The sequence below is a fragment of the Lycium barbarum genome, chromosome 11 (assembly GCF_019175385.1).
Source record: "Lycium barbarum isolate Lr01 chromosome 11, ASM1917538v2, whole genome shotgun sequence".
NCBI classification, from domain to species: Eukaryota; Viridiplantae; Streptophyta; class Magnoliopsida; order Solanales; family Solanaceae; genus Lycium; species Lycium barbarum.
In genome coordinates, this window is record NC_083347.1 from 79,105,928 (window position 1) to 79,133,493 (window position 27,566).

The 27,566-nt window shown below is 36.5% G+C and overlaps 1 protein-coding gene across 2 annotated transcripts; it reads right to left on the reverse strand.

The window, feature by feature from the left end:
* Positions 1-468: 468 nt before the first annotated feature.
* Positions 469-26,966, reverse strand: LOC132618092 (sister chromatid cohesion protein SCC2). Of its 2 annotated transcripts, XM_060333144.1 has the most exons (29): positions 26,558-26,629; positions 21,258-21,343; positions 18,180-18,289; positions 15,961-16,096; positions 15,797-15,890; positions 15,457-15,713; positions 14,792-14,899; positions 14,530-14,641; positions 13,144-13,240; positions 12,864-13,050; positions 12,339-12,767; positions 11,738-12,270; positions 11,444-11,654; positions 11,316-11,366; positions 11,056-11,214; positions 10,791-10,958; positions 7,464-7,757; positions 7,229-7,381; positions 4,751-4,920; positions 4,513-4,621; positions 4,237-4,410; positions 4,059-4,163; positions 3,760-3,993; positions 3,343-3,476; positions 2,975-3,262; positions 2,515-2,875; positions 2,206-2,298; positions 1,979-2,104; positions 469-1,200 (listed from the first exon to the last, which is right to left on the reverse strand). In XM_060333144.1, exons 6-29 carry the CDS (start codon positions 15,685-15,687, stop codon positions 985-987), a joined length of 4,743 nt encoding a protein of 1,580 aa, XP_060189127.1. In that variant the 5' UTR covers positions 15,688-15,713; positions 15,797-15,890; positions 15,961-16,096; positions 18,180-18,289; positions 21,258-21,343; positions 26,558-26,629; the 3' UTR covers positions 469-984. The 2 variants fall into 2 exon arrangements, with proteins under 2 accessions (XP_060189127.1, XP_060189126.1); XM_060333143.1 differs by lacking the exon at positions 21,258-21,343 and having other exon boundaries at positions 15,961-16,088; positions 26,558-26,966.
* Between the last annotated feature and the right edge of the window lie 600 nt (positions 26,967-27,566).

Consider the following 27,566-nt stretch of genomic DNA (forward strand, 5'->3'; position numbering starts at 1 on the left):
GCTGAATTTTCACATATCATATAAAAAAAAAAAATCACATATCATATAAAAAAAATGCTAGATCCGATCACAACTGCATTACTATTTCTCATGGAGACCAAATCAACGCCAAAATGTTACTGAACAGGAAAGGTTTTTGTCCTCCCTAACTTGGAGGCAAAATTCGCAAAATTTGTGTCCACAACCAGTGTGCCGTGAAATAGTATTATTGAGCTAAAATATACAATGTAAACAACCTTTGTTCTAGTAGCACCTTAGACACATCGAGCTCAACCAATAACCTATGAAAATCAACAGTTCACATTGAACGGAAGATTTTGGTCAGTGGCCTTGTCTACATTGATGATTATGGCAATCTTTCCTAGATCTCATCAAATATATCAACAGTTTCTCATCAACTTTAGAATACTATCACACAACGAACGTTCCAAAGATAGTGCTCTAACATTCAGAATAGTATTTACCATCTCGCGTGAAAAGCCCTCTTATATATCTTAATTACCTGCAATTGTAAGAGCTATTTTACAGCTTGTCTGCTCTTTCACGTCTATATATCTAAGATTTTACTTGCAGTTCACAAGTTCCAAGAGAGCTGTACAAAAACAATGGTCAGATTTCATTTCCAAATGAGATCAGAATCTATTAGAATGTACAGACAATGGAATAGAAGTCTAAAGAATCTTCCTTATCTCCCTCATAAAACCCCCAAAGAAATCAACAGGAAATCGTAAGTCTCAATTTTGCTACTATTGGAGGTCTACACCAAAACTCGTGCCTCCAAGCATCATGACTTATAAATGGAGCACAACGCTGACGTACTGTAGCTCCAAGACAGCATTAACTTCTAGTGTTGGCATCTCAGGTATGATCTCTTAACTTCTGTGGATACTGTTACAAATCTGTTTTGGTTCTTGCTACTTGTGTCATTTACCTGTCTTCCTCGTACTGTACATGTTAGTGTCAACAACCTGTAAGTATTTACATTTAGAATTGCTGCCTTAACCTGCTACTGCTTCTTCTGCCACTATTAATAGTCCTCGCTCCACTACCCCAATCTTCATAGTCTTCATCATCTTCATCACCACCACCCATCACTCGACCAGATTTCCTGCTTCTTCTTGGAGGGGGGCGTTTCCTTTTAATGTTCGCCGTGTAGATTGCATAGTCCACTGTATCTTCCTTCAATGCATTCTTGAAATCCTACCAAAATTGATAATGAAGATGAAATAATCATGTTTAGTCTAAGTTTGTCTGCATGAGGCATCGAATTATGCAGTTGTGAACAAATGCCAAAAACGGGTACGTGGCTGCTTTAGTTTAGCTGCAAAGTGGTCTATCCTTCCAACATGAATAGACGTAATAGATAAACAAGCAATAACTTAGACTCGTATATTTATTCCTGTTTCATCCCACAAGTGCAAAAGAAATTCCTTTTATTTATTTGAAGCAAAGAAATTTTTCCCCAGACCCCACTTGTGGGACTACACTGGGTATGATGTTGTTGTCATCCAGAAGAATTACAGAAGTGCAGAAGAAATTCCTTGTGACCATGGTTAAAATATAGGGGAAATATCGCATTCTCAGAAAGAATGATCAGTGTCACATGATCATTAAGTGTTTACTCCAGCTTGTCTAATTGAATAAGCTAATTACAAACTGAACACCCCAGATATGTAATCACAAACGCAACACTTGCAAAAAACAAATAAATGCATATGCAAATAGAGCGAAGACATGAAAGATAAGTGTTACATATTTAACCATGAAAGCTTCAAAAGTATAGGGTGGCAAATCCTTCAGCATATACTAAGCACTATAAGCTTACAAACCATAAATATGTGAATAATTTGTCAAGGCATAATATACCAACGTGTGTAAGTGTAATATATGTGTTCTCAGGATCAGAAAACTATCAGAGAGAATTAAACATGAAAATTGGTGGAGACATACATAGCATATGTTACTGCACATAAATTACCTGATATCTCCGGACAAAGTCTTCATAATTCTTTGGGGGCTCTATGTTAATTTCACTCACATTGAAAGGAAGACTTTGCCTTGAAAAACCTTCCCCAGGTTTTGGAGGTTCATTTGGAGAATATGCCTGATGAAACCAACCAAAATGAGATAAGTATCATGAGATGATGCTAAGTGTTCGTTTACATTGTCTCACGCACAGCTAACAGCCAATTCAGAAAGTCAAACCTGGCAACGGGCATCATTTAGATCATACACAATCTTGAGGTGCCTCTTTAGCCTCAGAAGCAGCTGCAAAGCACCAGCTGCCAGACATTCCACCTGTATAATACTCGTAGTTGTTAAACAGAATAATCAGAGTTAAAAAAAAAAATGCGAACTTAAAAAGAACTCGTCATCCATCAGTCTTGAAAGTTAGGAGGAACATGTGAACTATAAAAAAGGCAACAGTTAAGCTCGTGACATATGTCACGTGCTCTGCATGCCACACCACACCATGCTCATATGGTTAGACTGAGTTTGATGGAGAAAGCTTACCTGGATCATCTGCATATCAGCATTTGATATGCCATGTGGATTTAATGATGCCAGATGGGGCATATATGAATCCACTGATCCATAATCTACACCGACATGATTACCTTCCAAGCCTTCCTCGATTTTTGCGTTGATAACCATTGTTTCAGTCTCACACCTAACAGGTTGATTAGGCTCTGTCTGAATGCTCGCACTTCCATTTATTTTTTGAGAACCTGCTTGTAAAAATTGTAAAAATCCCTTCATATTTGCCTCCACCGTGCCAGCCCTAACTTGAATAATCCGATTTATAGAATAGATCAGATAAAGGGGCTCATCAGGCGAAGTGAATGGAAGCAAAGCAAGAATTTCAGTGCAGTATCTGGGAGAGAAGAAAATACAATTCAGGATAAGTGGTCCAGATTAGTGCAAAGTAAATATGGAAACAGTAACCAAGTCGGTACTCCAGAATGGTGCATACATCAAAAATGGGACTACTGAATCACTCCAGCTTGGTGTATCAAATTTGCGCACAACTGAGGCCATAAATTTGTTCCTTGAAATACGATTTCCACGGATGAGCTTATAGATTCGAGACACCCCAAGCCTTGCATGGGTAAATGAGGCAGGGTCTGACTTTCCTGACATGATATCTGGAGCTTTGGACTGGGGTTTTAAACTTTGAGAACCACCTTTATTCATGGCTCGTATGAACATAAATGACATTTGTAGACCATCACCAAGACGGCTCTCAAAGAAGGATGGATACCTGAAAAAAGAGCCAGCAACAGTTAACATAAACTCATCAATACCCAGAGGTCGTATATTCTAACAATATAGAAAGCGTACTTCTCATTCATGTTCATCAACAAATGATGAGCCAGCTTTGAGTTCACCTCCTGAGGATCTGTTTCAAGAGCTATCAAAGAGGGAACACAGGTAATAGGATGGACAAGACCTTGACGCAATACAACTTCCACAATCTGTTTGAAAGAAAAATCAAAGGTTAATTAGAATAGGAATCTACCCCGTTGTTCGAATGGGTAAAAAGATCTACATATATCTTTGAGAATAAATACTCCATGCTTCAGAAAACATCGCATAGAATTTCCAAATAACTGAGGATCACGTGGTCGGGGACATGAACACCAGCAGTAAACAGACCAGCTCTTAGACTAAAATGTCCTCTAAGTGGGAGTGAGTGCATTGAGCAACTTAATGAATCAATTTTTACGAAAAGAAATTTAAAGATAAATAGGGAATTACCTTAAGAGCAGACTGACGCACTTGTTCATTCACATCCAGGCATCTTTCTAAGATTTTAGCCCAATACAACTGAACTATTCCCCCACAAATGTTGGTATCACCAGCCCCTGCAGCAACAGGCACACTAGGACCACCAACTGCCGTATTAGAAACTTCATTCTCACTTGCATTATCTGCTCCCATTTGACTTTCAGCATCAAGAAGATACTCATACATGTTTTGCAGTGATTGCATCTGGCCGACAAATGATTCAGTATACAGCATATCATAAGCTGTGCAACAAGCAGAAAAGAAATTACCTTGAGTCGTGTATCAGTATTAGAAGAAAGTGTGGCCTCCAAAATTCTGCCTACATCCTTTTCCAGCATACATTCAGGACGAGCAATAAAAACATAGCCCAGTGCCTGGAAGTTACATTGTTACACATGTGATGATTATGAAATACATGCAGGACTTGACGGGAATAGCAGGACTCACCTGCAATGAGCGGACCTTGATAACAAAGTCCTCGGCCTGTAGATATTTCTTAAATAGGTTGAGGCTGCTGGCGACATGTAAGCTGTTATTGGAAGCAGATGCACACAACAAAGAGCTACTGTAACGTATTAGCAAACCCAGGCAGAAAAGAGACCGGCCCACTTGCTGAAAGTTCTGGAAAAGAACTAAAGTAAGAAATAACGCCATACAGATTGCAAAACAAAACACGAAGAGAAACATCTAGTAAGGCCAGAAACTTCATGGGGTCTCACAAACCTGCTTGTTACTGAAACCTAGGGCATCTAGGCGTTTGAAGAATAACTGGATAAGGTGTTCAATAATAGTTGAACCTTTTCCAGCGACTTTACTTACAGAGCAGAGGCACCTGTAATTTTGTAAGCAAAAGCTTATAAGTAAACAAGTGAAGCATGGAATATGTTGTGAGAATTTTATGAAGGGAAATAGTCAGTTCCTATTTATAGCGAGAAGAGGGTATCAATGAGAGAGTAGATACTTGATGCAAGCATGGACAACTGTCAAGAAAGAATGCCGAACGATCATTTGCTTCAGATCTTGTTCGAGTTCTTCGGCAACACTTTGAGGAAGCTTCCGTAGTAAAGGCATAACAGAATCAATTACAAAGATTATACTCTCCAAAAGCTGGGCCGCAACTCGATTATCAGCCTAAACAGAAGCCAGAAGAAGAAAGCTTATCATAACTTGTTCATAGTATTTAACTCATAAAGGTACACCAATCAATAGAAGAAAAGGAGGAATCAGGAGGCAGCAGTAGCAGTGACGATCATAAGTCAACAAGCGAGAACAGCCGCAACCTGGATAAATATCTTTAGTATAAAGGAACATCCACCCACTAATGCATTTAGTCCAGACTGATATATTCCAAAGTCTAGGTAGGACATAGTCAAACCATCTCAAGCGACCTCTCATTTTATCCTCTATGTGTGTTACTTGAACCATATTAATAATCATTTCTAATATTGTCCAATTTTGTATGACTGAGCATCCATCTCAACACTGCATTTCCATAACACCCATCTTCTGGGTTTGTTGGGCCCACATAACATTGTTGGTCTCACAATCGTCCTACGAAACGTTTCTTCCAATAGCATAGCACTCCAGTAAGAACTTCATTTAAGTTATCGTATCTTAATTTAAGAACTTCATCTTCATCCATCATGCTATTTTCCAAGACGACTAAGCCTATACATCTGAATTATATGCATTTAGGCACCATAATCTCGTCCAAACCCAATTCATTTTCGTTCATCCAATGAGGGCTAAACTTGCACCGCATACATTCTCTTACTTGTCATAAAACCTTATTCTCTAGAGTGTTTCTCATGTTCCCATGAATCCAACATTAATTGATTCCCCCCTATGATTTCGTCTAGTAATGCAACATCACTTGCAAGTGACGTACATCATGACCTCACCCTATGTATTATGAGTTAGCTTATCAATAACTAAGGCAAGCAATACGGCTCAAAGCATCTCTAGTGTAACCCATGATGATGGGAAACTCCCTAGTATTTCTCCTGCTATTCTAACACATATGATCACTCGCTCGTACATACTCTTTATGTTATTTTTATATTTGATATGAATTTGTTTCTTCTTCTTCGTCTATAAATTTGTTTCTTCTCAAGTACCCAAAAAAGAGTTTTTTCGTACTGTTATCATATACTAGGTACTATCGACATTTAGCAAAAATATAACCTTTCTTGTAGATTTACCACGCATAAAACCCAATTAGTTCTCTGCCACCATTGCAATAACAGTAAGTCTATGCTCAATCATTCTTTCACAAAGATTCATTCGCATCACTCAAAAGTTTATTACCACTATAGTTCACATAACTTTGAATATCTATTGTGTTCTCATGCATCTGAACCAAGATATTCTGTGTTCACTCATTTGTCAGTTTTCCGCTTCTTTTTTCAAACCAGATAACAGCAGTTTCCCGCTTCTTAACATAAGATTAAACAGCTAGGTTTCGGAAAATAGTACAAAACATGGTTGATATTAAGTAATAACGCATCTGTTTTGCCTGTGCTTCTTCTAAAACCACTTTGATAGGTGGTTAGAATTAAGTAATAACGCATCTGTTTTGCCTGTGCTTCTTCTAAAACCACTTTGATAGGTGCATTATGCTTGAAACCCAAAGACCTATTTGTACTATTTCCCTTTCAAGTAAGCACATAGAAAGAAAAAACAAACAACACGCATTGTAACTGGTATTTTGTGCTTGAAACCTAAGTTACTCGGACTCGGGTGCGGGTGTCCGATACGGGTTTGGATCTAGATGTCGGATCCTTCATGATCTAAATTTTAAGATTCGGAGATACGGATCCAGTTATGGATACGGGTGCGGGGATTCGGCAAAAAAAATCAAATATCCAAAAATAGAGTTATAAAACCTAAATTATGGAATATTATGTGGAAAACTTGAGGAAAAAATATTGATCAAGAGGAGAATCCCCGAAGGAGATAAAAGGAAACATGGTGACATAGAATTTTTTATATACAAGGTATTCCATTTTCTTCAATTTCACCTTAGCTTTAGTTTTGATTAAAGAAATCATTGAATCTGTCCAGAATTTCTACGTCGATTTTGGTCAAAGTATCCAAAATCGGTTGACCAGATCGGGTACAAATCCCACACCCACACCCATGTTGTGTCGACACAGGTGCGGCACCAAAAGTGAAGAGTCCGAGTAACATAGCTTGAAACCCAAACGAGCTCTATGTACTATAACCATTTCAAGTTTGCTACATAGACAAACTTACAACATCTCAAATTAGTACTGCCTGCACCAGACACATACGACACAAAGATGCACCAAATTCCATCATGTAAATTAGAAAAGCAAATTTTTGTTCTCGGTAAATTAGAAAAAGCAAATTTTCTCATATGGAAGAGAACAACATAGAATCACTGTGAATTGGCTTAAAAACCAAATAGATGCACAACCTGACTCTTCAAATAAGGTTGTAGGGTGATCACAAACTGGGAAGGATCAGAAGCTGGTGCACATAGAGTAGGATCAACAACACAAAAAGCATGCAAGAGTCTCATGTATGGTAGCATCTGCACCTCTCCTTCTCCAGTGTTCATCTCTGTCACCTGCAGTGGAAGATACTTGAACATTCTATTTATAACAAAGAAATTTAAATATTTAAGAGGCACCATCTTACAAATCAAATACCTGCAGTATTTTCTCCAGTAAGCACTTGCACATCAATTCGCAGCGCTTACGGACTGAAGCAAGGGACACAGGGTTGATGCCAACAGCTTTAGCAGATTGTGAAAAGAAATCAAGAGCTAAGTTGCGTTTAATCACAGTTACAAGAGGTTGAAGACTGGGCATCCTTCTCAGCATCTGAACAATTTGCTCTGTTTTCTTAGCCACCTCAAGTGGAACAGAACTTCCATCTCCGAAATGCTGTGAACCAGAAGGTTCTTCAAACCAAAACTCGTAAAATGTTTTGCAGACCAGGTCCTATATATAAAAGAAATAAAACAGAATCTAAGGATTGCTTCTATGGTACTGGATTCTATCCAAATAAAGCTTCATCCACATCAAGGTTATTTAATGCGACTTTAAATTAATCTTCAACAAAACGATACAAGTACAGAACCAAATTAAAAAATTATGAACAAGAATGCTTGTTCCATGCACTGCTGTGATTGGGAAGCCCCAAAATTTATCTTGCATTCCAACCAATACATGCTACCAGACACCAGTCCACTATGATGCGCTAAATGCTTTAGATGCAATGACACCAAAAGTACAAGCTCTGTCCGAAACTATAACCCCCTCAACTTATCAATTGGTCCAGAAAAGAAAGTGTAACTCATAAGTTGTCAAAGTTTTCGAATTTGTTGCAGACCTAGCTGCCGGCAAGATGAGAAATTTTTTAACAACCCGCCCAAATATACACCGGTTGGGTGAGTGATTTTCTCTGTTCGGGTCAAATATGGGCTTAGCCCAACTAACCCTCACTAAATATGGGTAACTTATGGGTTTATCGAATTTTATTCTGACAGACGGACTCTTGGACCCATAATGGAAAATGCATCTCACGATTCGGCTTCTCTTGCCCCCCTTCTCCCTGTTTATCCACCCCCCAACCCCCCACCCCCCCACGCGAATTAAGTAGGCATTTGAACCTGAATTTGGTGACATAGGGAAGAACAAGCTAGTATGTGAAACTAAGTTGAAAAAGGGTATTTGGAGATTGAAGATGTGTTTGGACATGCATTTCCTTGAAAACATGTAGAACTTCTGTGGGGGGAAAGCTGTTACTTGAAAAAGTGGTTAGAACCAATTTTTCAAACTTGAAAAACTCAACTTCAAAGTTGGACTGAAAAACTGACTACAATGTATAACCAAACGGTTTTTGAAAGAAAAACAAAAGTTGAAAAAAGCAAAAAAATTGTATCTCCAAACGGGCCCAAAGATCCCAAACTTTTGTATCAGAAAAGTAGTATTTTTCGCTTTGATTTTCTGGTTTTTTTCCATAAGAAAGTGAGCTTCAGAAATTAGTGCTTTCAGATCAAATATCGAAAGAAGGAAAGTATTTCCATTTGTAGCATTTCATAGAAAGAGTGTTCTAAGAATTCAGGAAAGAACCACAAAAAGATCAAGAAACAAAAAAACAAATTGACAAAAAAAAAAAAACGGAAATGGAAAGAACCACATTATATAAACTACAATGATGATATAGTGCTTCTCATAGAAACAGTGTTTTTCTTAAACTTAGAAACAGTGTTCTATGCATTTTATATCTGGATTTGTGGAGGATTAAGAGCCAGAGGATGAATTTTGTTCCTTTAGCCATAATTAAGGTTTCAGATTTGCAATAAGACCAAAGGGGCAAAAGAAATTAGACGGAGAGCAAAAGTGGTGGGTCAGTTAAATTGGAACAGAGGGATTACATGTGTATATGGAATTCTCTTCATCTACCTAAATTGGGTTAGCAGGGTTAGTTTAAGAAAAATGAAAGATATTTAATACATAAGCCAAATATGAATAGAAGAACTACTGCAACACCAAACAATGCGTGTTGTATTAAGTGGGATCTACAATAAGTCATGTCAATGGCAAAATGAAAATAATCCTAGCTTCTAAATAAAAACGTGATTAACTTCTTTTTTTTAATATTTCTGGTGTCCGCGCACCTTGACTATTCCATCGGATACCTGTTGCCTCCCACCAACACAGGTGACAGTGTCAGGTAACTCAGCCCATCAATGCTAATTCTTTTGGGTTAATCTTCCAAATAAAAAGTAGAGTTACCAGCAAACTGGAAGAGAGGGAGTACTTCCGAAGGTATTAAAAATGTTGAGGAACAGTTGTTGCACTTCAGAGTGACATTCTAAGAGTCGTGTAAGTTGGGGTACATATCAAGATGTTGGGCAATAATACTTTTGAACAAAAGCTCATACGCAAAGATCTTATGGAACACACCATCTTTGACAATATCCACATTCGTTTTTGGGTGAACGAGAAGTAAAGCATAAACAGCAAGTCCCACAGACTTGGCTTATAGAAACATTTTGCTAGATTCAACGATATTTAAGGGTAAAATTGTGGATCTATAATACACCTAGGAAGATCGCCAGTTAAGCTTGGAACCTCGCATGTACGAGCCTGTAAACGGAGCCCCCAGCTAAGCAAGTTCACATTGTAGTAGGCTCAGCTGAGCCTATTGATGGATTGGGGCCAATTCACCGCTTTTACAACCCATGAAGCAGATTAGCCCAGGATCACTAGCCAGCCCATAATGAGATCCAACCAAACAGCTACATAATATTATGGTTTTACCATAAGTTTCAAGGTGCATTATTTAAATTGGGATTTTTTTAATTACTGCCCCCATTTCATTTTATATGCACAGTGTTCGACTAAGCACAAAGTTCAATAAATAAAGACAGGCTTTTATCGAAGTTAAAGAGTTTCAAGATATAAAAAGGAGCCATTCTTTTTTTTGAAATAAACTATAAAGGGAAGGTTGCCATATAAGATGGAATAGCAAGTAATAATCTCTGGGGTTCTAACTTCACACTAAGTATCCAAAGCTCTTAACCTTCAACTGTTCTTATACTAAAGATTTTTGTATATTCCAATTGTATTTTTTTTTTCAAAGTAAATCTTCAATATTACACTTCTTCATTTTTCACTCAAAATAAATTTAAATATGTAATTCTTGTTAAATAAATATAAAGTTCAAGTGGAGGCTTTGTGCGCAGGACCTGGACACCTCCCCTTGCAGAATGACTGGCCTGTGAATCGCACCAGGGTCCGTGTCTTGTTCTAAGTCTACCATTTATGGGCCAACCCAGCGACTTGACAGGTCTAAATTGTAAAAATGATTATGATCGATCATCAATGAACCTTACAAGTTCAATATTTATCTGGGGTGGATACTGTTACAGCCATGCTGCTTGTATCACTATTTAACGAAGGACAGGACCAAGGATAATGAGCTAAAATGTTAAATGGTAAGGAAATTGATTTGACTACTTCTACCTGTACACTGGATTCCTCATCATTTACTCGGGAAATAATTTCAACGCAAGCAGTACTCAACTCTGAGAAGTTAGAATTTGAAGTGCACATGTCCCGTATGATTTTGATAGCACGCTTTCGCACACTTACTCCAGTATCCCTTATCCTTTCCGCCAACTTCTCAAAGTACTGCGCAACCAAAAGAAGAGTTAGGAGGACAAATACAGCCATGCTGAACAAGGTGTCACCACAAGCATGTGGGATCAAATAGATCTGAATTCAATACCTTCAGACCAACATCAGGATATGAAGCAATATGCCTGCCTACAAGTTCCAATGCAGCTTCTCGGGCAGATATAGCAGAGTCACAAAACCTCCCTTCCACTGCTGTTTGGACAAGCTTGTCACCCAAAACCTCTGGATCAGCCTCAACAATGATGCTAACCTGCTCTCAATAAGACACAAACAAGAGGAGCAGAAGGTAAGTATTCCAGAAGTTGGAACATAAGAAATATAAATCTTAGAACGTGTATGCAACCCACTTACTGCTCGCAATGCCTTTGCACGAATGATTGGAGAGTTCTCCCGCAAACTTGCCTGTAAAGCATCATATAGTGAGTATGAAAAAAAACCTACGTTCTCGAGAAAAGGTGAGAAAGTACTATTTCACCAACCAGAAGCACTTGCAGAATCTTGTCAAATCCTCTAGAGAAAGAACTATTCCGTCCCAATGCTAAAGTAATCTTTTTAGCAGACTCCCTTGTGATTTGTGAAGAAACAGAACCAGAATCGCGCACAATTGCTTGTGATTTTAATCGTGCAACATAATACATGAACTTTTGCTCAGAATAAGGGTCATCTTTGTACCAAAGACAAAGATAAAACCTGCAATTGCTTTTCTTGGCAAGGTTAGCAAAAACAGAAATATACTAACAGCATTAAAATAACAATTCCAAAGAAGCACTGACCAGCGAGTAAATAGATGTAAACCATCCACAGTCGCAGCATCATGGAGATAGTTGAGTAGTAGCTGCTGAACAATCTCTAAATTTGTGACTGCCTCAGTAATTTGTGACGTCTTTCCTGACTTACTACGTTTATTTTGCCCAGAATCCTTGGACTGAGACTCACTTAGTGATTTCAGTGCAAGAAGTTGCTTCTTGGAGAAACACATCTGACAATGAAAGCCGCGATTAGGAATATCATGACCCCTAATTCCAGTACAATTGACATGAAACAGTCTCTGACAACCATGGCATCGAACAAGCGATTTGTCAATCCTGGTATCCAAACAAACAGAACATGCATCCTTGGGAAGATTCCGGTCAATCATGTCTTCGCTTCTCAACTCCTTTACTATCCAGAATTTCTCCTCCCTACAGCGGACTGCATCTTGTTTCAGCCTTGCAGCAATTGTGCCAAGAAGGTCAATGGCCATCGAACGAACAGAAACATCTTTAGATTTCAGCCCAGCATTTTGAAGGAGTAAAACACAAAGAACCTGCATATAAGTGTATCTTTAACATATAGCCAAGGAAGTGGATTCAGAAATATAACCGCATCTAATACCTCTAGAAGAGGAGCAGAGGCAGGATATTCAGGCAAATTCAAAGTAGTTAACAGATCAATGACAAGATTCTCAATCATTGTCTTCAACTCAGCTGCCTCTTGATTTTTTGTGTTCGTTAGACGTTGAAGAACACGACTCCAGAAAAGACAGCAAGCTTCAGTGACTGACTCAAAGGATTTGGTAGGGTAACTGGCATCAATTGAGACTTCTAGTGAAGGACTGTTAATTGATTCCCTCAAAACATCCGGAAGGTTTGAACTGCTGTGAACTATTTGAATCAAAAGAGCAGTGATGAGCTGAATTTGCCTCTGCTCCTCATCAGGTAGAGGATAAGTTCTGGGCATGCGCTTAGAAGAGGGTAACTTCAAAAGAATCTGAAGTGCCTCGTCCATTATATAAGCACGATGCTGTGTGTATGCATAAAATATCTGGACATTCAACAACATATGCACAATTAAGTCCCAAAGTAGTTATAATTGATTTCAACTAAAAGGACAAACTTCTAATAAATGCAGCTTCTGTACCCCACTAATTAAGCTTATTGATTTCATTTGCAAAAGCTGGATATTCTCAACCACAAATGTTGTGAAACAAGTCTTGATAAGTTGGAGAATGCAACTGTCTGGTAGGCGCTCTATAGTGCACAACTCCTTAAGAAAACCAAGAATCACATCAAGCTTCTGAAGTATATTACTAACAGCAGAAGAAACCCTACAAAGTTGATAATACCAGCATGAGGTGATTGGACCATTTCATATGAGAGACAAAAAACTCATTATCAAGGACATCAGTTGATTATCATACTTGTTTGATGTTGATTTCCTTGGTTTCACACTCCTAGTAGTTCTCTTCTTCCTATTTGGTGAAACAAAATCCCCATCAAGCTCTTCATCTTCTTCACCTGGAAGCATATGAAAACACAGATATAGTCTAAGTAAAAGACTATGGAATATATCTAGCATATACAAAAATAGGGTTTAATCATAAGCTACGGTGATTTCCAAGATCAGCCAAATAACAGATACGAAACTGAACCCTTAGACCTATCTGACAAAAGGGAATCAGAACTCACAGTTTGAGAACTACAAGATAGAACAGAGTGTTCATAGAAGAATAGAACAAGGAGGGTGTATGGTAATTGATAAAACTAAAATGTTTTACTACCCCAGTGGATCCACACCATCCTCAAGAAATAAACAATAGAATGATTCCACAGGTTAACCCCTTCACGTCTTCGCCAATTTTAGGCTACAACAACTACGCCTCAGCCCCACACAAGTTGGGGTCAGGTATATGAATCATCACTATTCCATTTAAGCTCAACTCATGTCACCATCACACCAGATAAAAATAAATGAGAAAATAAGTTAAATATATGTAAATAAATGTAACAATTATAATAATAATACTAGAAGTGCTTTAACAAGACTAAAACCTATTCTCAACTAGTGGATATCCCCTATATGGATCTTTTTCCTTAATTGTGTCCCATCTTTAGCTTAGTCTGCATTAATTCCACGAAACTTTGCCAATTTTATAATTTAATTAAATACTCATCAAAATAGCACAATTCCAGAACCATCGTAGAGGTTTGCACTTTCTTAGAAGGATAGTAAACAGACAAAAACCAAGATTGGAAAAAGTAATGTGACGAGAGAAAAGGATCGACAATAGTTATGGGCAGAGTAGAAGTTCAAAACATGGACTGAAAGAGAGATAAAAATAATTCAGTTACTGAGGATTGATGGTTAGACCTAATTTAATATACTCTATCTCCATCTTTTGTTTTAGTTAGGAAAACTTCAAAACTCCTTTCTAGAGTTCCCAACCTGTTTTCAGCTCCGCAGAAAGACTCTTTCCGCAATCTCCAAGAAACACACAGACAGACAATTCAATTCTAGAAACCACCAAGAAGTTTCAAAATCGAGTACCATTATACTAACATTGCCTTTAACTTTCCTACATTAGGTATTTTGTTCACAAGAACAACTTGGGGTAAACACTTCTAAATTTACTGCCAATAAATTCTGCAAGCAATAGGATATCTCTGCATGACATTTTTTGATGCTATATGACTCGTTCCTTTACCTGACTTCGCAATCATCGAGAAGTCAATTTTTTGAAAACTTCAATACATGTTCAACTGAAGCCCTAGAGCAATAATCAATAATCTAGAACTCAGAATTCTACCTTCATGAATCCCTATATCAGGTGGTTTGTGCAGCGCACGGTATACGGGATCACTACCAAAGATAACATCCATAACTTGGTGCCGAGAGAAATCCATGATTCTTTCAATGATCTGGTACCAAAGACCATGGTCAGCTGGAAAGTTAACAAACTCAAAAGAGACATGCAAAGATACCAACACAAGAATCAAAATGACATCTGTATTTGTAATTTACAAGACATATTTAGTAAAAGGAAAAAACAAAAAGAGTTAAGAGCATACTTCTTCTTTATATAATTGCTTAGGCATCCCATTGTAAGCCATTATAGCTAAAGCTGCATGAATGGACTCTAAAGCACAGAAAATCGATGACACAACCTCAGCATCCATCTGCATTACAAGGATAACAAAACTTTATTATTGATTACGGTCATGACAATGTTTTTTTTTTTTTTTTTTTTTTTTTTGATTAGCACCGGGTGTCCGAGTCTCTTTGAGCCCCGACTAATCCCGGGGGTGCACAGGCCCTCGGCAAGGAGTTTCCCGCAAGTGCACCACGGGTAATTCAGGGTTTCCCCAGTCCGATGGCCCTCAAAAATTGTTTGCACCCAGCGGGTTTCGAACTTGAGACCTTGAAAGGGAGCACCCCAAGGCTCAAGTCAATTGCCACCAGGCCAACCCCTGAGGGTTGGTCATGACAATGTTATAACGGTCATTAACAAACTTAAAAGTGTGGCATGTTGACGAGAGCCAAAATTTCCAGACAGTAGCATGACCAACTACCCTCCCATAGATAATGAACAGAAAACAGTTGTTTACAAAAAATTAGTGGGAGCAAAAGTCGATAATTACAATCTTTTACCGAAAACAGGAAATTATACAAGAAATAAACAATTGTCTGTACTGAAAGTCAAAGAATAACATGAAATGCATAATTGCTAACTCACATGTTCACAATCATTAATTGATAAACCTTCTGCTCGATGAATCTGGTGATCTAAGACCCTAAGTAATCTCACTAGATTATCAACTGGAACCAAATTCAGTGCTTTCTTAGCTCGGATAGATGTGATCTCCTTCAGAACAACATTAAGATCTGCCGCAGACATTGGTAAAAATTCTCTTTCGTCCCGCTCATCACTAAACATTTCTGCCCTGCCACAAAAATCTTCCAACATCTCACAGAAACCTGCTACAACTGCATCTGAAGGCAGGAAATATTCCCAAATTCAATGAATAGCCATCTAGAGGCGAGAAAAATTAGAAGTACAGTGACCAAAAGGGAACCTTGACATTCAGAAGCATCAGGACCACTTGATAGTAAGGTGTCCGCCCTTCCTTTCTTCTTGACTTTTGGTTTCCTAGAAGATGCAGTAACATCCTGCAATCAATTACTTAATTTTAGTAAACATAATGACTCAAGCCACTGGATTGGCCATTTCCAAACTTACACTAGTAATATGGTCATGCTGATAATTGTTGATCTCTACAGTGCCTTGTCGTGGAAGTTGGACAGCAGGTATACTCTCAAGAGGACTTGAATCAGCCTTGCGATTTCGTGCAGTCTCCTTAATGGGGCCTGAGAAACTTGAACAATGTGCTATATAGTAAATCCAAGTAACATCAAATACCTAATAATACATTTCACTCAAACGCAGAAAAAGAGAGACATTTTCACAGAACCCAAGACAATTAACATGTTCTAAGGTAAATTCAATGAATAGCTTTACTTTGGATGCTGAAATATGTATATCAGTGCTGGAACAACTGCAATTGGAATGTAAGCTTCAGAAGACAATGCTTTGACTGGAAAATACCTAGTATGGCCAAGCTGCTTAATAGTTTAGAGGAAGTGTCTTTGAATAGTGAAACTACAGATTCTCTCTCTTGGGAAGGACAAAAACAAGGGAGCTTTCTCTATTAAGTCTTGCTACATATGACTGAACACAGGAAAAAAAAAATCCAGAATTGGCCTTGGAGGAAAATTTGGAAATCAAAAGCACCACACAAGGTGGAATTTTTTGCAGGAATTGGCGCATGACGCTTGTCTCATGCAACCAAATTTACAAAGGGGAACTACATTATGCAAAAGACGCTACTTATGCAGGGAAGCCACTTTTTCCTACAGTGTTAGGTTGCCAATCAACATTACAACATGTCCCTAAGTAAAAACTTCAAAGTGAACTGTGTGATGCCTCACTCTGTAAAAGAGCTACTGCTATGTTGTGGTCTCAAAGGAAGAAGCAAATCACTGAGAGTTTTATGGAGCTTGCATGTGTTGGGTACTACGGAGAGAAGGGAATTGCAGATGCTTCTAGGGCAAGGCAACTTCTCTACCAGAGCTGATATTTAGATGTTTATGTATGCTGGCACTAAGATGTAAACTCCAAGATGTGCTTGATCAATACAAAATGCTAGATTTCATTACTCCATTACAGGATTAGAAACTACTTTTTACAGAGGTATTCCCTTCTTTGTTTTGGGTAGGGGATTACTACTCTTGTAAATCACCATCTTGGTGTCGACGTTCTGTTTCTGTTAACAAAATCTTTTGCTTAATGATCAAAACAAAAAAAGTAATCCCCATGAGTAAAAGTAAAAATCAAAAATCTTGTTACTGTGAAAGAATTTAAACAACTAAGCCAAAACTTTTAAGGCAATGAGTGGAGCGGCATAAATCCATTTGGAAACACATACAACTAATGATGGACAAGTGTATCCTCTAACACCCTCCTGCACAATAACCCCATATTATGGTTTACAAATGGATTAAAGATTCTTTTTTATGGGCCTTCTTTTTGTTATTTTTGCTTCTTTTTTTCTATTGTTTTTGAAGTATAGAAGAGGAGGTTTAACATGAGTGGCTATGGAGTAGATGGAGATGGATTATCCTGAACAAGATAATGAGTGGACCTGAAGCAATGTTAACAACTCGTTCGTTTGGCTTTGGGAGTGAAAGAAGTCCAAAGTAGACCCATTAATTGGTTGTGAGAGAGAAGCCTAGAGTGATAGAACAAGAAGAGAGAAAGCAATTGTCAAAACGGGCTCTGCGAAGTTTAACTCTAATACCATGGCAAAGAATCTGAGCATCTAACTAAAATGGGTGTTGGCATGGGACATTATAAGACCTTTTGGAAACCCTTACACAGCCAATGACGGACAGGTGTATTATCTAACAGTACATTTCTTTTCGAAGTAGTTAATACCTAAAGAACAAAGTTCTAAATAAGCCAATCACTTGCATGAGTTACAAACATTCAATGGAAACGTGGTGATTTCGTATTAAAGTTTAAGTGTTTAACTATCATTACGAACAAGGGGGCAGGAAGTATCGAATTGCTTTCAACTTAGCATTTCAAACATTGTTGTCACCGGATACAGCGGGACCGTTTAAGTACCATCTCAAAGCATCTAAAAAAACTTGCCCAGAAACAAAGATTTATCCCTTGCAAAAGAATGAAGAAAAATATGGCTAAAAATTTTAGTTGGTGCCGCAAATCGGATTAGCAAAAGGATGCTTGTACCACAAGCACAGTCAAAATGTTGTGTACTTCAAATAAGAGAAAAGACTTGTACTTTTGCACGTAATTCAATTGGGCCTACTTGACATGGTAAAAATCCAACACGTGAGATAGAAAACAATGAAATCAGCTTCATAGACCTCGTTTACCTGCATTTATTAGAGCAAAGGCTTCAGAGTTACATCTAAGCACTTCATTATGCAGGTCAAGGTGCCCCACAAAACCACAAGGTTGAGGACTTGCATCAGCTCTAAGGTTCCTGCAAATAAAAATTGATAAGTCAAAATATGCAGAGTGGAAAGCTCTGTCCTTCTATGGTCTACTTTCAGGTAGGATGAAGGCCTAACATATTCAACTGCAATGATGTCTTCCTATTCTTTACCTTCTCCTCTACTAGATGGTTGGGCACTTACTAGAAAATAGCCTGTGCTTCTGAATTTCTAATACTAACTAGTAAGCAACTTCAATTTTGAGTTCACAACTTCACGTATCATCTCTTATTCTCATTTTTCCCGGCTCAAGGGCCTTCAATTTTATGGACGTCTCACATTTTTAGTACGGCTAAAAAGATGCAGTTTTTAATCAGTAATTGAAGTATTCCGTTGCATTCATAAAAAGAAGGGTCTAGAAAAAAGAAATTCCACTTCATCTGCAACTATAAAGAAGAAGAACAGAGGTTGCTCAAACTTGGCAAAATTACTAACTTGAATCATTTGCCTATAATCATCAACTGAGAGGGCAGAGCATCTTGATACTTTAGATAAGAGAAATCTTACAAATATAATAAACCACCTACAGAGCAAATGACTCTCCTATTTTAGCTTTGCAAGAATCCTATAATGAGAGTCAAAGTTTTTTCTGTTAAATGAGAGAACATGTAAGGCATTTGTTCTTCATTTTTAGAATTAATGTGGAAGAAATGAACATTAAGAAGTTAAATATGAGGTCTAGAGACTTTTTGTAATGCAATTTCATTTTTGCCTATTGGTCAATTCATGTTACCTCCATTTCCTATTTTCTCTGATTGTAAAATGATCGATTTACCACAAAAATTTTAAGAAATTGACATCACTCACTAATTGCAACCCTGTTAGTTAGGATGTGAAAGAGCCAAACTCTCCAAAAGATAGATGAAGAAGCTGAAATACTTAATCCTTAAAAAAGTGGAGTCATTGAAACTTTGAGATTTTAGATGAATAAGTCCAGCAGACAGTGTAACAAAAATCATTTTACAGCTACTTACAACGAACATTGAAGAAATTCATGGGCACATTGATTATGTTGACACACTAACTGAGTTTGTACATGATAACAATCAAATTATTATGTATCCATCGTCTGCAACACTTATGACGTGTAATTCTATCAAGTCAATGTTGCAAAGCCTTAAAACCGCAACTCTTTACAGCTACTAACAATGAAGATTGAAGAAATTCATGGGCACATTTTTTAATATTTTACAAATAAACTGAGTTTGGACATGATAGGCAATCAATTTTTTGTATATCCATCGTCTGCAACACTTCTAGCGTGTAATTCTACCAAGTCAATGTTGCAAAGCCTAAAACAGGCAATTTCTCAAGCCAAAGAATAGGAATAACTCTCGAGCATGAGTAAAATCCATGCCAAAAGGATCTTCACAATATATGTATAGGCGGTCTACAACACTTTCTAGCGTGTAATTCGACCAAGTCAATGTTACAAAGCCTAGAAATAAGCAATTTCTCAAGCCAGTGAAAAGGAAGAATTCTCGAGCGTGAGTAAAATTTATGCCAAAAAGATACGCGGTCTCCAACACTTTTTAGCGTGTAATTCTACCAAGTCAATGTTGCAAAGCCTAAACATAAGCAATTTCCCAAGCCAGACAAAAGGAAAAGTCTCTCAAGCATGAGTAAAATTTATGCCACAAAAGATCATCACAATATATGTATACGTAGTCAACAACACTTCTAACGTGTAATTCTACAAAGTCAATGTTGCAAAGCCTAAAAATAAGCAACTTCTCAAGCCAGAGAAAAGGAAGATTTCTCGAAGCATGAGTAAAATTTAAGCCAAAAAGATCTTCACAATATATGTATACGCAGTCTACAACACTTCTATGGTGTAATTCGACCAAGTCAATGTTGCAAAGCCTAATAATAAACAATTTCTCAAGCCAGAGAAAAGGAACAATTCTCGAGCATGAGTAAAATTTAGGTAGATTTTCAAAAATGTACCCTTCGGCCATCTAGTTTACCAAACATGGCCGAAATATACACTGCCTATCCACTCCAATTGTATAGGTAGTGTATAATATGTATATTATATGTATAGGTATGTCTATTATAGGTATAGGTATGCACAGTATATGTATAGGTATGTATATTATAGGTATAAGTATGTATAGTATATGTATATTTAGTAAAGACTATACACTGCCTATACACTGTACATGTTTTGTAAACCAGATGGCTGAATGGCATTCAGCTGTAAATTTCCCTAAAATTCATGCCACAAAAATCTTCACAATATATGTAAACACGGTCTACAACACTTCTAGCGTATAATTCGACCAAGTCAATGTTCCAAAGCCTAATAACAATAAATATCTCAAACCATAAACAAGCAATAAACTTGACCAAAAAATGAGTAAAATTCATGACAATATATGTATACGCGATCTACAACACTTCTAGCGTGTAATTCAACCAAGTCAATATTCCAAAGCCTAACACAAACAAAATTCTCAAACCAGAAAAAAGCAAAAAACTTGATCAAAAAAATGAGTAAAATCCACGAAAATTACTCACAAATAAACTTGAGCAAAAAAGAGAGTAAAATTCATGACAATAACTACAAATAAACTTGAGCAAAGCAATGAGTAAAATTCGTGACAATAAATCACAAATAAACTTGACCAAGAAAATGAGTAAAATTCATGACAATAACTACAAATAAACTTGAGCAAGAAAATGAGTAAAATTCATGACAATAACTACAAATAAACTTAACCAAAAATGAGTACAATTCATGACAATAACTCACAAATAAACTTGAGCAAGAAAATGAGCAAAATTCATGACAATAACTACAAATAAACTTGAGCAAAACAATGACCAAAATTCATGACAATAACTCAGAAATAAACTTGTGCAAGAAAATGATATAAACTTGAGCAAAAAATGAGTAAAATTCATGACAATAACTCACAAATAAACTTGAGCAAAAAATCCTTAAAAATTACTCACAAAAATAAGAAACGTCCGTATTTTGAAGCAGATCAGCAATTTTCCAGCGTGGCCAAGCACATCACTCCGATTATTAAACGATCTGGCTGCACTCCGTATTGGTATAGGTTGTGTATAGGTAAGTATAGTATATGTATATTTACTATAAACTATACACCACCTATGCACTGTGTACATATTTTGTAAACTAGACGGCCGAATGGCAATTATCTGTAATTTCCCTACAATTTATGCCACAAAAATCTTCAAAATATATGTATACGCGGTCTAAAACATTTCTAGCGTGTAGTAGTTCAATCAAGTCATTGTTTCAAAGCCTAATACCAATAAATCTCTTGAAACCAGAAAAAAGCAATAAACTTAAGCAAAAAAAAAAAAAAAAGACTAAGAATCACGACAATTACTCACAAATAAGAAACATCCGTATTCCGAAGCATATCAGCAATTTTACTAGCGTGGCTGTATAGGTAGTGCATATTTAGTATAAAGTATACACTACCTATACACTGTGTACATATTTTGTAAATTAGATGGCCGAATGGCATTTCTCTGTAATTTTCCCTAAAATTTATGCCACAAAAATCTTCACAATATACGTATACACGGTCTACAACAACTCTAGCCTGTAATTCAACCAAGTCAATGTTCCAAAGCCTAATACGAACAAATTTCTCAAACCAGAAAAAAACAATAAACTTGAGCAAAAATGAGTAAAATTCATGACAATCATAATATAAGTATACGTGGTGTACAACACTTCTAACGTGTAATTGAGCTAAAAATTCGTAAAATTCCATAAAAATGACTCACAAATAAGAACCATCGGTATTATGAAGCAGATCAGCAATTTTGCCAGCATGACTAAGCAGTACATCATTCCGATTATTCAACGATCTAGATGATTCATTACTCCTTCCCTCATAATCATCGAACAATCTAAGGTCCTGATCCACTGCACTGCGGAACACAGGTAGTGACGGTAACGGCAAAGACGGTGCAATTTCAGTGTGCACTGTATTCAATAAACTTATTAAACCTTGTGGAACACCACTACTTCCACTACTACTTGATGTGTTCTCCATTAGGACTCCGTTAAACAGGGTTTGTAACACTATGTTAAACAGTTAAGTAAGAATCATAGAGTATTGTATTGGATTTGAAGAGTATAAATCTCATTTTCAAATTTTGAGGAAACGAAAGCCCCAATCAGATAAACAAATGGCGGGGAAAGAGAATTTGGGATTTTTTCAGCTCAAGTAGTAAAGGAAGAAAAGAGTCCAGGATGTGAAGTTACTGAAATACCCTTTCTCTGTTGTACGTAAACATAGGTGGTGTGTACAATTTCTTCTTTGACAAAAAATTTGTACTAGTATAATTACAGTATTACTACTATCCGTTAGATCAAGGAAAAAATAATCCATCTATGTTATATTAAAAGCACAAAGGCCCTTAGCGAAATGATATTTGTCTTTTTTACCATTTTAAAAGTGTTCATAATGGGCAAAACAGTTATTTAATTATTTTCCGACTATTTAGGAATAATCATTTAATATATTCTTGAATAGTCATTTAAATATGCTTTCTAGTGCAATGTATTCGATAAGCTTATACCTTGAGGAACACCACTACTACTACTTGATGAATTCGCTATTAGAACTCCGTTAAACAAGTTTTTTTAGCACTGTGTTAAACAGTTAAGTAACAATTATAGAGTATTGAAAATCAGAGAAATTGGATTTGAAGTTTTCAACTTTGAGGAAAAGATGAAGCCCTAATCGGATAAACAAATGGCGGGTAAAGAGAGTAATAGAGAATTTTTGGGATTTTTTTCAGCTCAAGTAGAAGGAAGAAAAGAGTTCAGGTTGTGAAGTTACTGAAATACCCTTGATCTGATGTACATAAATGTTGGTAGTGTGCTGTGTACTAAGAGCCTGTTTGGATTGACTTATTTTAGGTGTTTTTAAGCCAAAGTAGCTATTAAGCGCTTTTATAGTGTTCGGATAAAATAAAAAAGTGTTTAAGCACTTGTTTTTCAGTCAAAATAAGCCAAAAGTCATTCCTAACTTATGGCTTTTGCGGTTATAAGCCATATGTCAATCCAAACGGGCTCTAAAGGAAGAAAAGAGTCTAGGTTGTGAAGTTACTGAAATACCCTTTCTTTGTTGGATTGGTGGTGTGTACGATTTCTTCTTTGACGAAACTTTTGCACTAGTATAATTACAGTATTACTACTCTCCATCAGATCAAGGAAAAAATAATTCATCTATGTTATATTAAAAGCAAGAAGGCCCTTAGCGAAATGATATTTGTCTTTTTTACCATTTTAAAAGTGTTCATAATGGGCAAAATAGTTATTTAATTATTTTCCTACTATTTAGGAATAATCATTTAATATATCCTTGAATAGTCATCTAATATATTCTTTCTAGCGCAATGTATTCGATAAGCTTATACCTTGAGGAACACCACTACTACTTGATGAGTTCGCTATTAGAACTCCGTTAAACAAGCTTTCTTAACACTGTGTTAAACAGTTAAGTAACAATCATAGAGTATTGAAAATCAGAGAAATTGGATTTCAAGTTTTCAAATTTGAGGAAAAGATAAAGCCCTAATCGGATAAACAAATGGCGGGAAAGAGAGTAATAGAGAATTTTTGGGATTTTTTTCAGCTCAAGTAGAAGGAAGAAAAGAGTTCAGGTTGTGAAGTTACCGAAATACCCTTTCTTTGTTGTACATAAACGTTGGTAGTGTGCTGTGTACTAAGAGCCCGTTTGGATGGACTTATTTTAGGTGTTTTTAAGCCAAAGTGGCTTTTAAGCACTTTTATAGTGTTTGGGTAAAATAAAAAAGTGTTGAAGCACTTGTTTTTAAGTCAAAATATCCAAACAGGCTCTAAAGGAAGAAAAGAGTCTAGGTTATCAAATTACTGAAATAACCTTTCTATGTACATAAACATTGGTAGTGTGCTGTGTACTAAAGGAAGAAAAGAGTTCAGGTTATCAAATTACTGAAATATCCTTTCTCTGTTAAGCGTTGGTGGTGTGTTGTGTACAGTTTCTTCTTTCAAAAAACATTTGTGCTAATTGTTTGCCGAAAAGACTTTTGTACTAATAATTACTACAATGTTAATTTCCATTAGATCGAGGGAACAGTAATGCAGAGTAAAATTAAAGAGAAGTTTTGGAGGGGAAAAAAAACTTTTTTCTTGCTAAAACAGATGATTTGGGAAGTTGAAGGAGGTTGAGAACAATGTATTGCTAGCGTGGCCAAGTACATCACTCCGATTCAACGTTCATAAAGTATATGTATATTTAGTACAAATTACACACTACCAATACACTGTGTACATATTTTGTAAATTAGACAGCCGAATGGCATTGGCTGTAATTTTCCCTACAAATTATGCCAATAAGATCTTCACAATATATGTATACGCGGTCTACAACACTTCTAGCATGAAATTCAACCAAGTCAATGTTCCAAAGCCTAATACAAATAAACTTCACAAACCAGAAAAAAAAAACAATAAACTTAAGCAAAAAAAGAGTAAAATTCACGACAATTACTCACAAGTCACAAATAAGAAACATCCTTAAAATTTAAGCCAAAAGGATCTTCATAATATATGTATACGTGGTCTACAACACTTCTAGCGTGTAATAATTCGATCAAGTCAACATCCAAAGCCTAATAGGAATAAATTTCTCAAACCACAAAAAGCAATAAATTTGAGCAAAATATGAGTAAAAATTCACGACAAAATTACTCACAAATAAACTTGAGCAAAAAAATAAGTAAAATTCATGACAATATATGTATATGCATTCTACAACACCTCTAGCCTGTAATTCAACCAAGTCAATGTTCCAAACCCTAACATAAACAAATCTCACAAACCAGAAAAAAAAAATTAGAGCAATAAAATGAGTAAAATTCATGACAATATGTTTTTTTCTTTTTTGAAACTGGTAAAGTTAATTCAAAACAATATATGTATACGCGGTCTACAATACTTTTAGGATGTAATTCAACCAAGTCAATGTTCCAAAGCCTGTGTGCCTTTGGGTGCACACAGGGTAAACCCCGCTCCTGTGCAATAGCCAGCAAGCCACACAGGAGAGGTAACCTTCACCAGGCTCGACGAGCTCGACCCAGAAGGCAAATCCCCTGCTATCGTAGGCAGGAGGTTTCGAACCTGAGACCTCCATTATGAAAGCCCTATGCTCAACCAACTGAGCCACCCTTGCGGGTATGTTCCAAAGCCTAATACAAATACATTTCTCAAACCACAAAAAAAGCAATAAACTCAAGCAAAAGATGAGTAAAATTCATGACAAAATGATCTTCACAAATAAACTTGAGCAAAAAATGAGTAAAATTCATGAGAATATACGTATACGCAGTATACAACACTTCTAACATGTAATTCTACCAAGTCAATGTTGCAAATAAAACTAAGCAATTTAAGCAATAAACTTGATCAAAAACAATTCGTAAAAATCCTTAAAAATGACTCACAAATAAGAAACATCGGCATTATGAAGCAGATCAGCAATTTTGCCAGTGTAATTAAGTACATCACTCCGATTATTCAACTAGGATATACATGTGGTCTACAACACTTCTAACGTGTGATTTCTACCAAGTCAATGCGCAAAGCCTAAAAATAAGCAATTTCTCAAGCCAGGAAAAAGGAAAAACTCTCGAGCATGAGTAAATTTTATGCCACAAAAATCTTCACAATATATATGTATACGCAGCCAACAACACTTCTAATGCCTAATACCAATAAATTCCTCAAACAATAAAAAGCAATAAACTTAAGCAAAAATGAGTAAAATTCAAGACAATATATGTACACACGGTCTACAACACCTCTAACCTGTAATTCAACCAAGTCAATGTTCCAAACCCTAATACAAACAAATCTCTCAAACCAGAAAGAAAAAAAAAAAAAACTAGAGAAAAAAATGATTAAATTTCATGACAATATGTTTTTTTCTTTTTTGAAACTGGTAAAGTTAAATCAAGACAATATATGTATACGCGGTCAACAACACTTCTAGCATCTAATTCAACCAAGTCAACGTACCAAAACCTAATACAAACAAATTTCTCAAACCACAAAAAAAGCAAAAAATTAGTAAAATTCATGACAAAATGATCTTCACAATATATGTATACGCGGTCTACAACTCTTCTAAAGTGTAATTTCTACCTAGTCAATGTTGCAAAGCCTAAAACTAAGCAATTTAAGCAATAAACTTGATCAAAAAAAAATCGTAAAAATGACTCACAAATAAGAAACATCGGTATTATGAAGCAGATCAGCAATTTTGGCAGCGTGTCCAAGTACATCACTTCGATTATTCAAGGATCTAGATGATTTATTACTCCTTCGCTCATAATCATCGAACAATCTAAGGTCCTGATCCACTGCACCGCAGAACACAGGTAGTGACGCTAACGGCAAAGACGGTGCAATTTCACTGTGCACTGTATTCGATAAACTTATTAAACCTTGTGGAACACCACTACTACTTGATGTGTTCGCCATTACAGCTCACGTTAAACACGCTTTTTTACACTCAGTTAAGTAAAAAATTGGATTTGAAGAGGATGAAGTTTTCAAATGAGGTAAAGAAAGCCCTAATCGGATAAACAAATGGCGGGGAAAGAGAAATTTGGGATTTTTTTCAGCTCAACTAGTAAAGGAAGAAAAGAGTCCAGCTTGTTAAATTACTGGAATGCCCTTTCTTTGTAACAAAAACGTTGCTAGTGTGATGTGTATGTTGTAAAATTAAGTTAAAAGAGTAATAATATTAAAGGATGAAAACCATAGAAATAGAGTGACAAAAGATGAGAGATTTCTTATTCATCCAAAATGTGTTACAAGTCAATTCTATATGAAAACTTATGCCTCTATTTATAGTGCTACATATGCATTCAATATATGAGATAATGGAAGAACCATTAAGATGGTGGAAAATAGTGGAAGAACCATTAAGATGGTGGAAGATAATGGAAGAGGCATTATATTTTGTGTGGTGGACATCCATTCCATATATTTCATAACACTCCCCCTTGGATGTCCATAGATGATGTGTATCGTTAAAAACCTTATTAGGAAAAATCCTGTGGGAAAAAGCCTCAATGAAGGAAAAGGAGTACACATATCTAATAATACGCTTTGAGAGTTGCCTCATTAAAAATCTTACCAAGAAAATCCAATGGGACAAAACTTGGTTAAAGAAAAAGGAGTACAACACGTATTTCACTCCCCCTGACGAAGACCAATATTCAGAT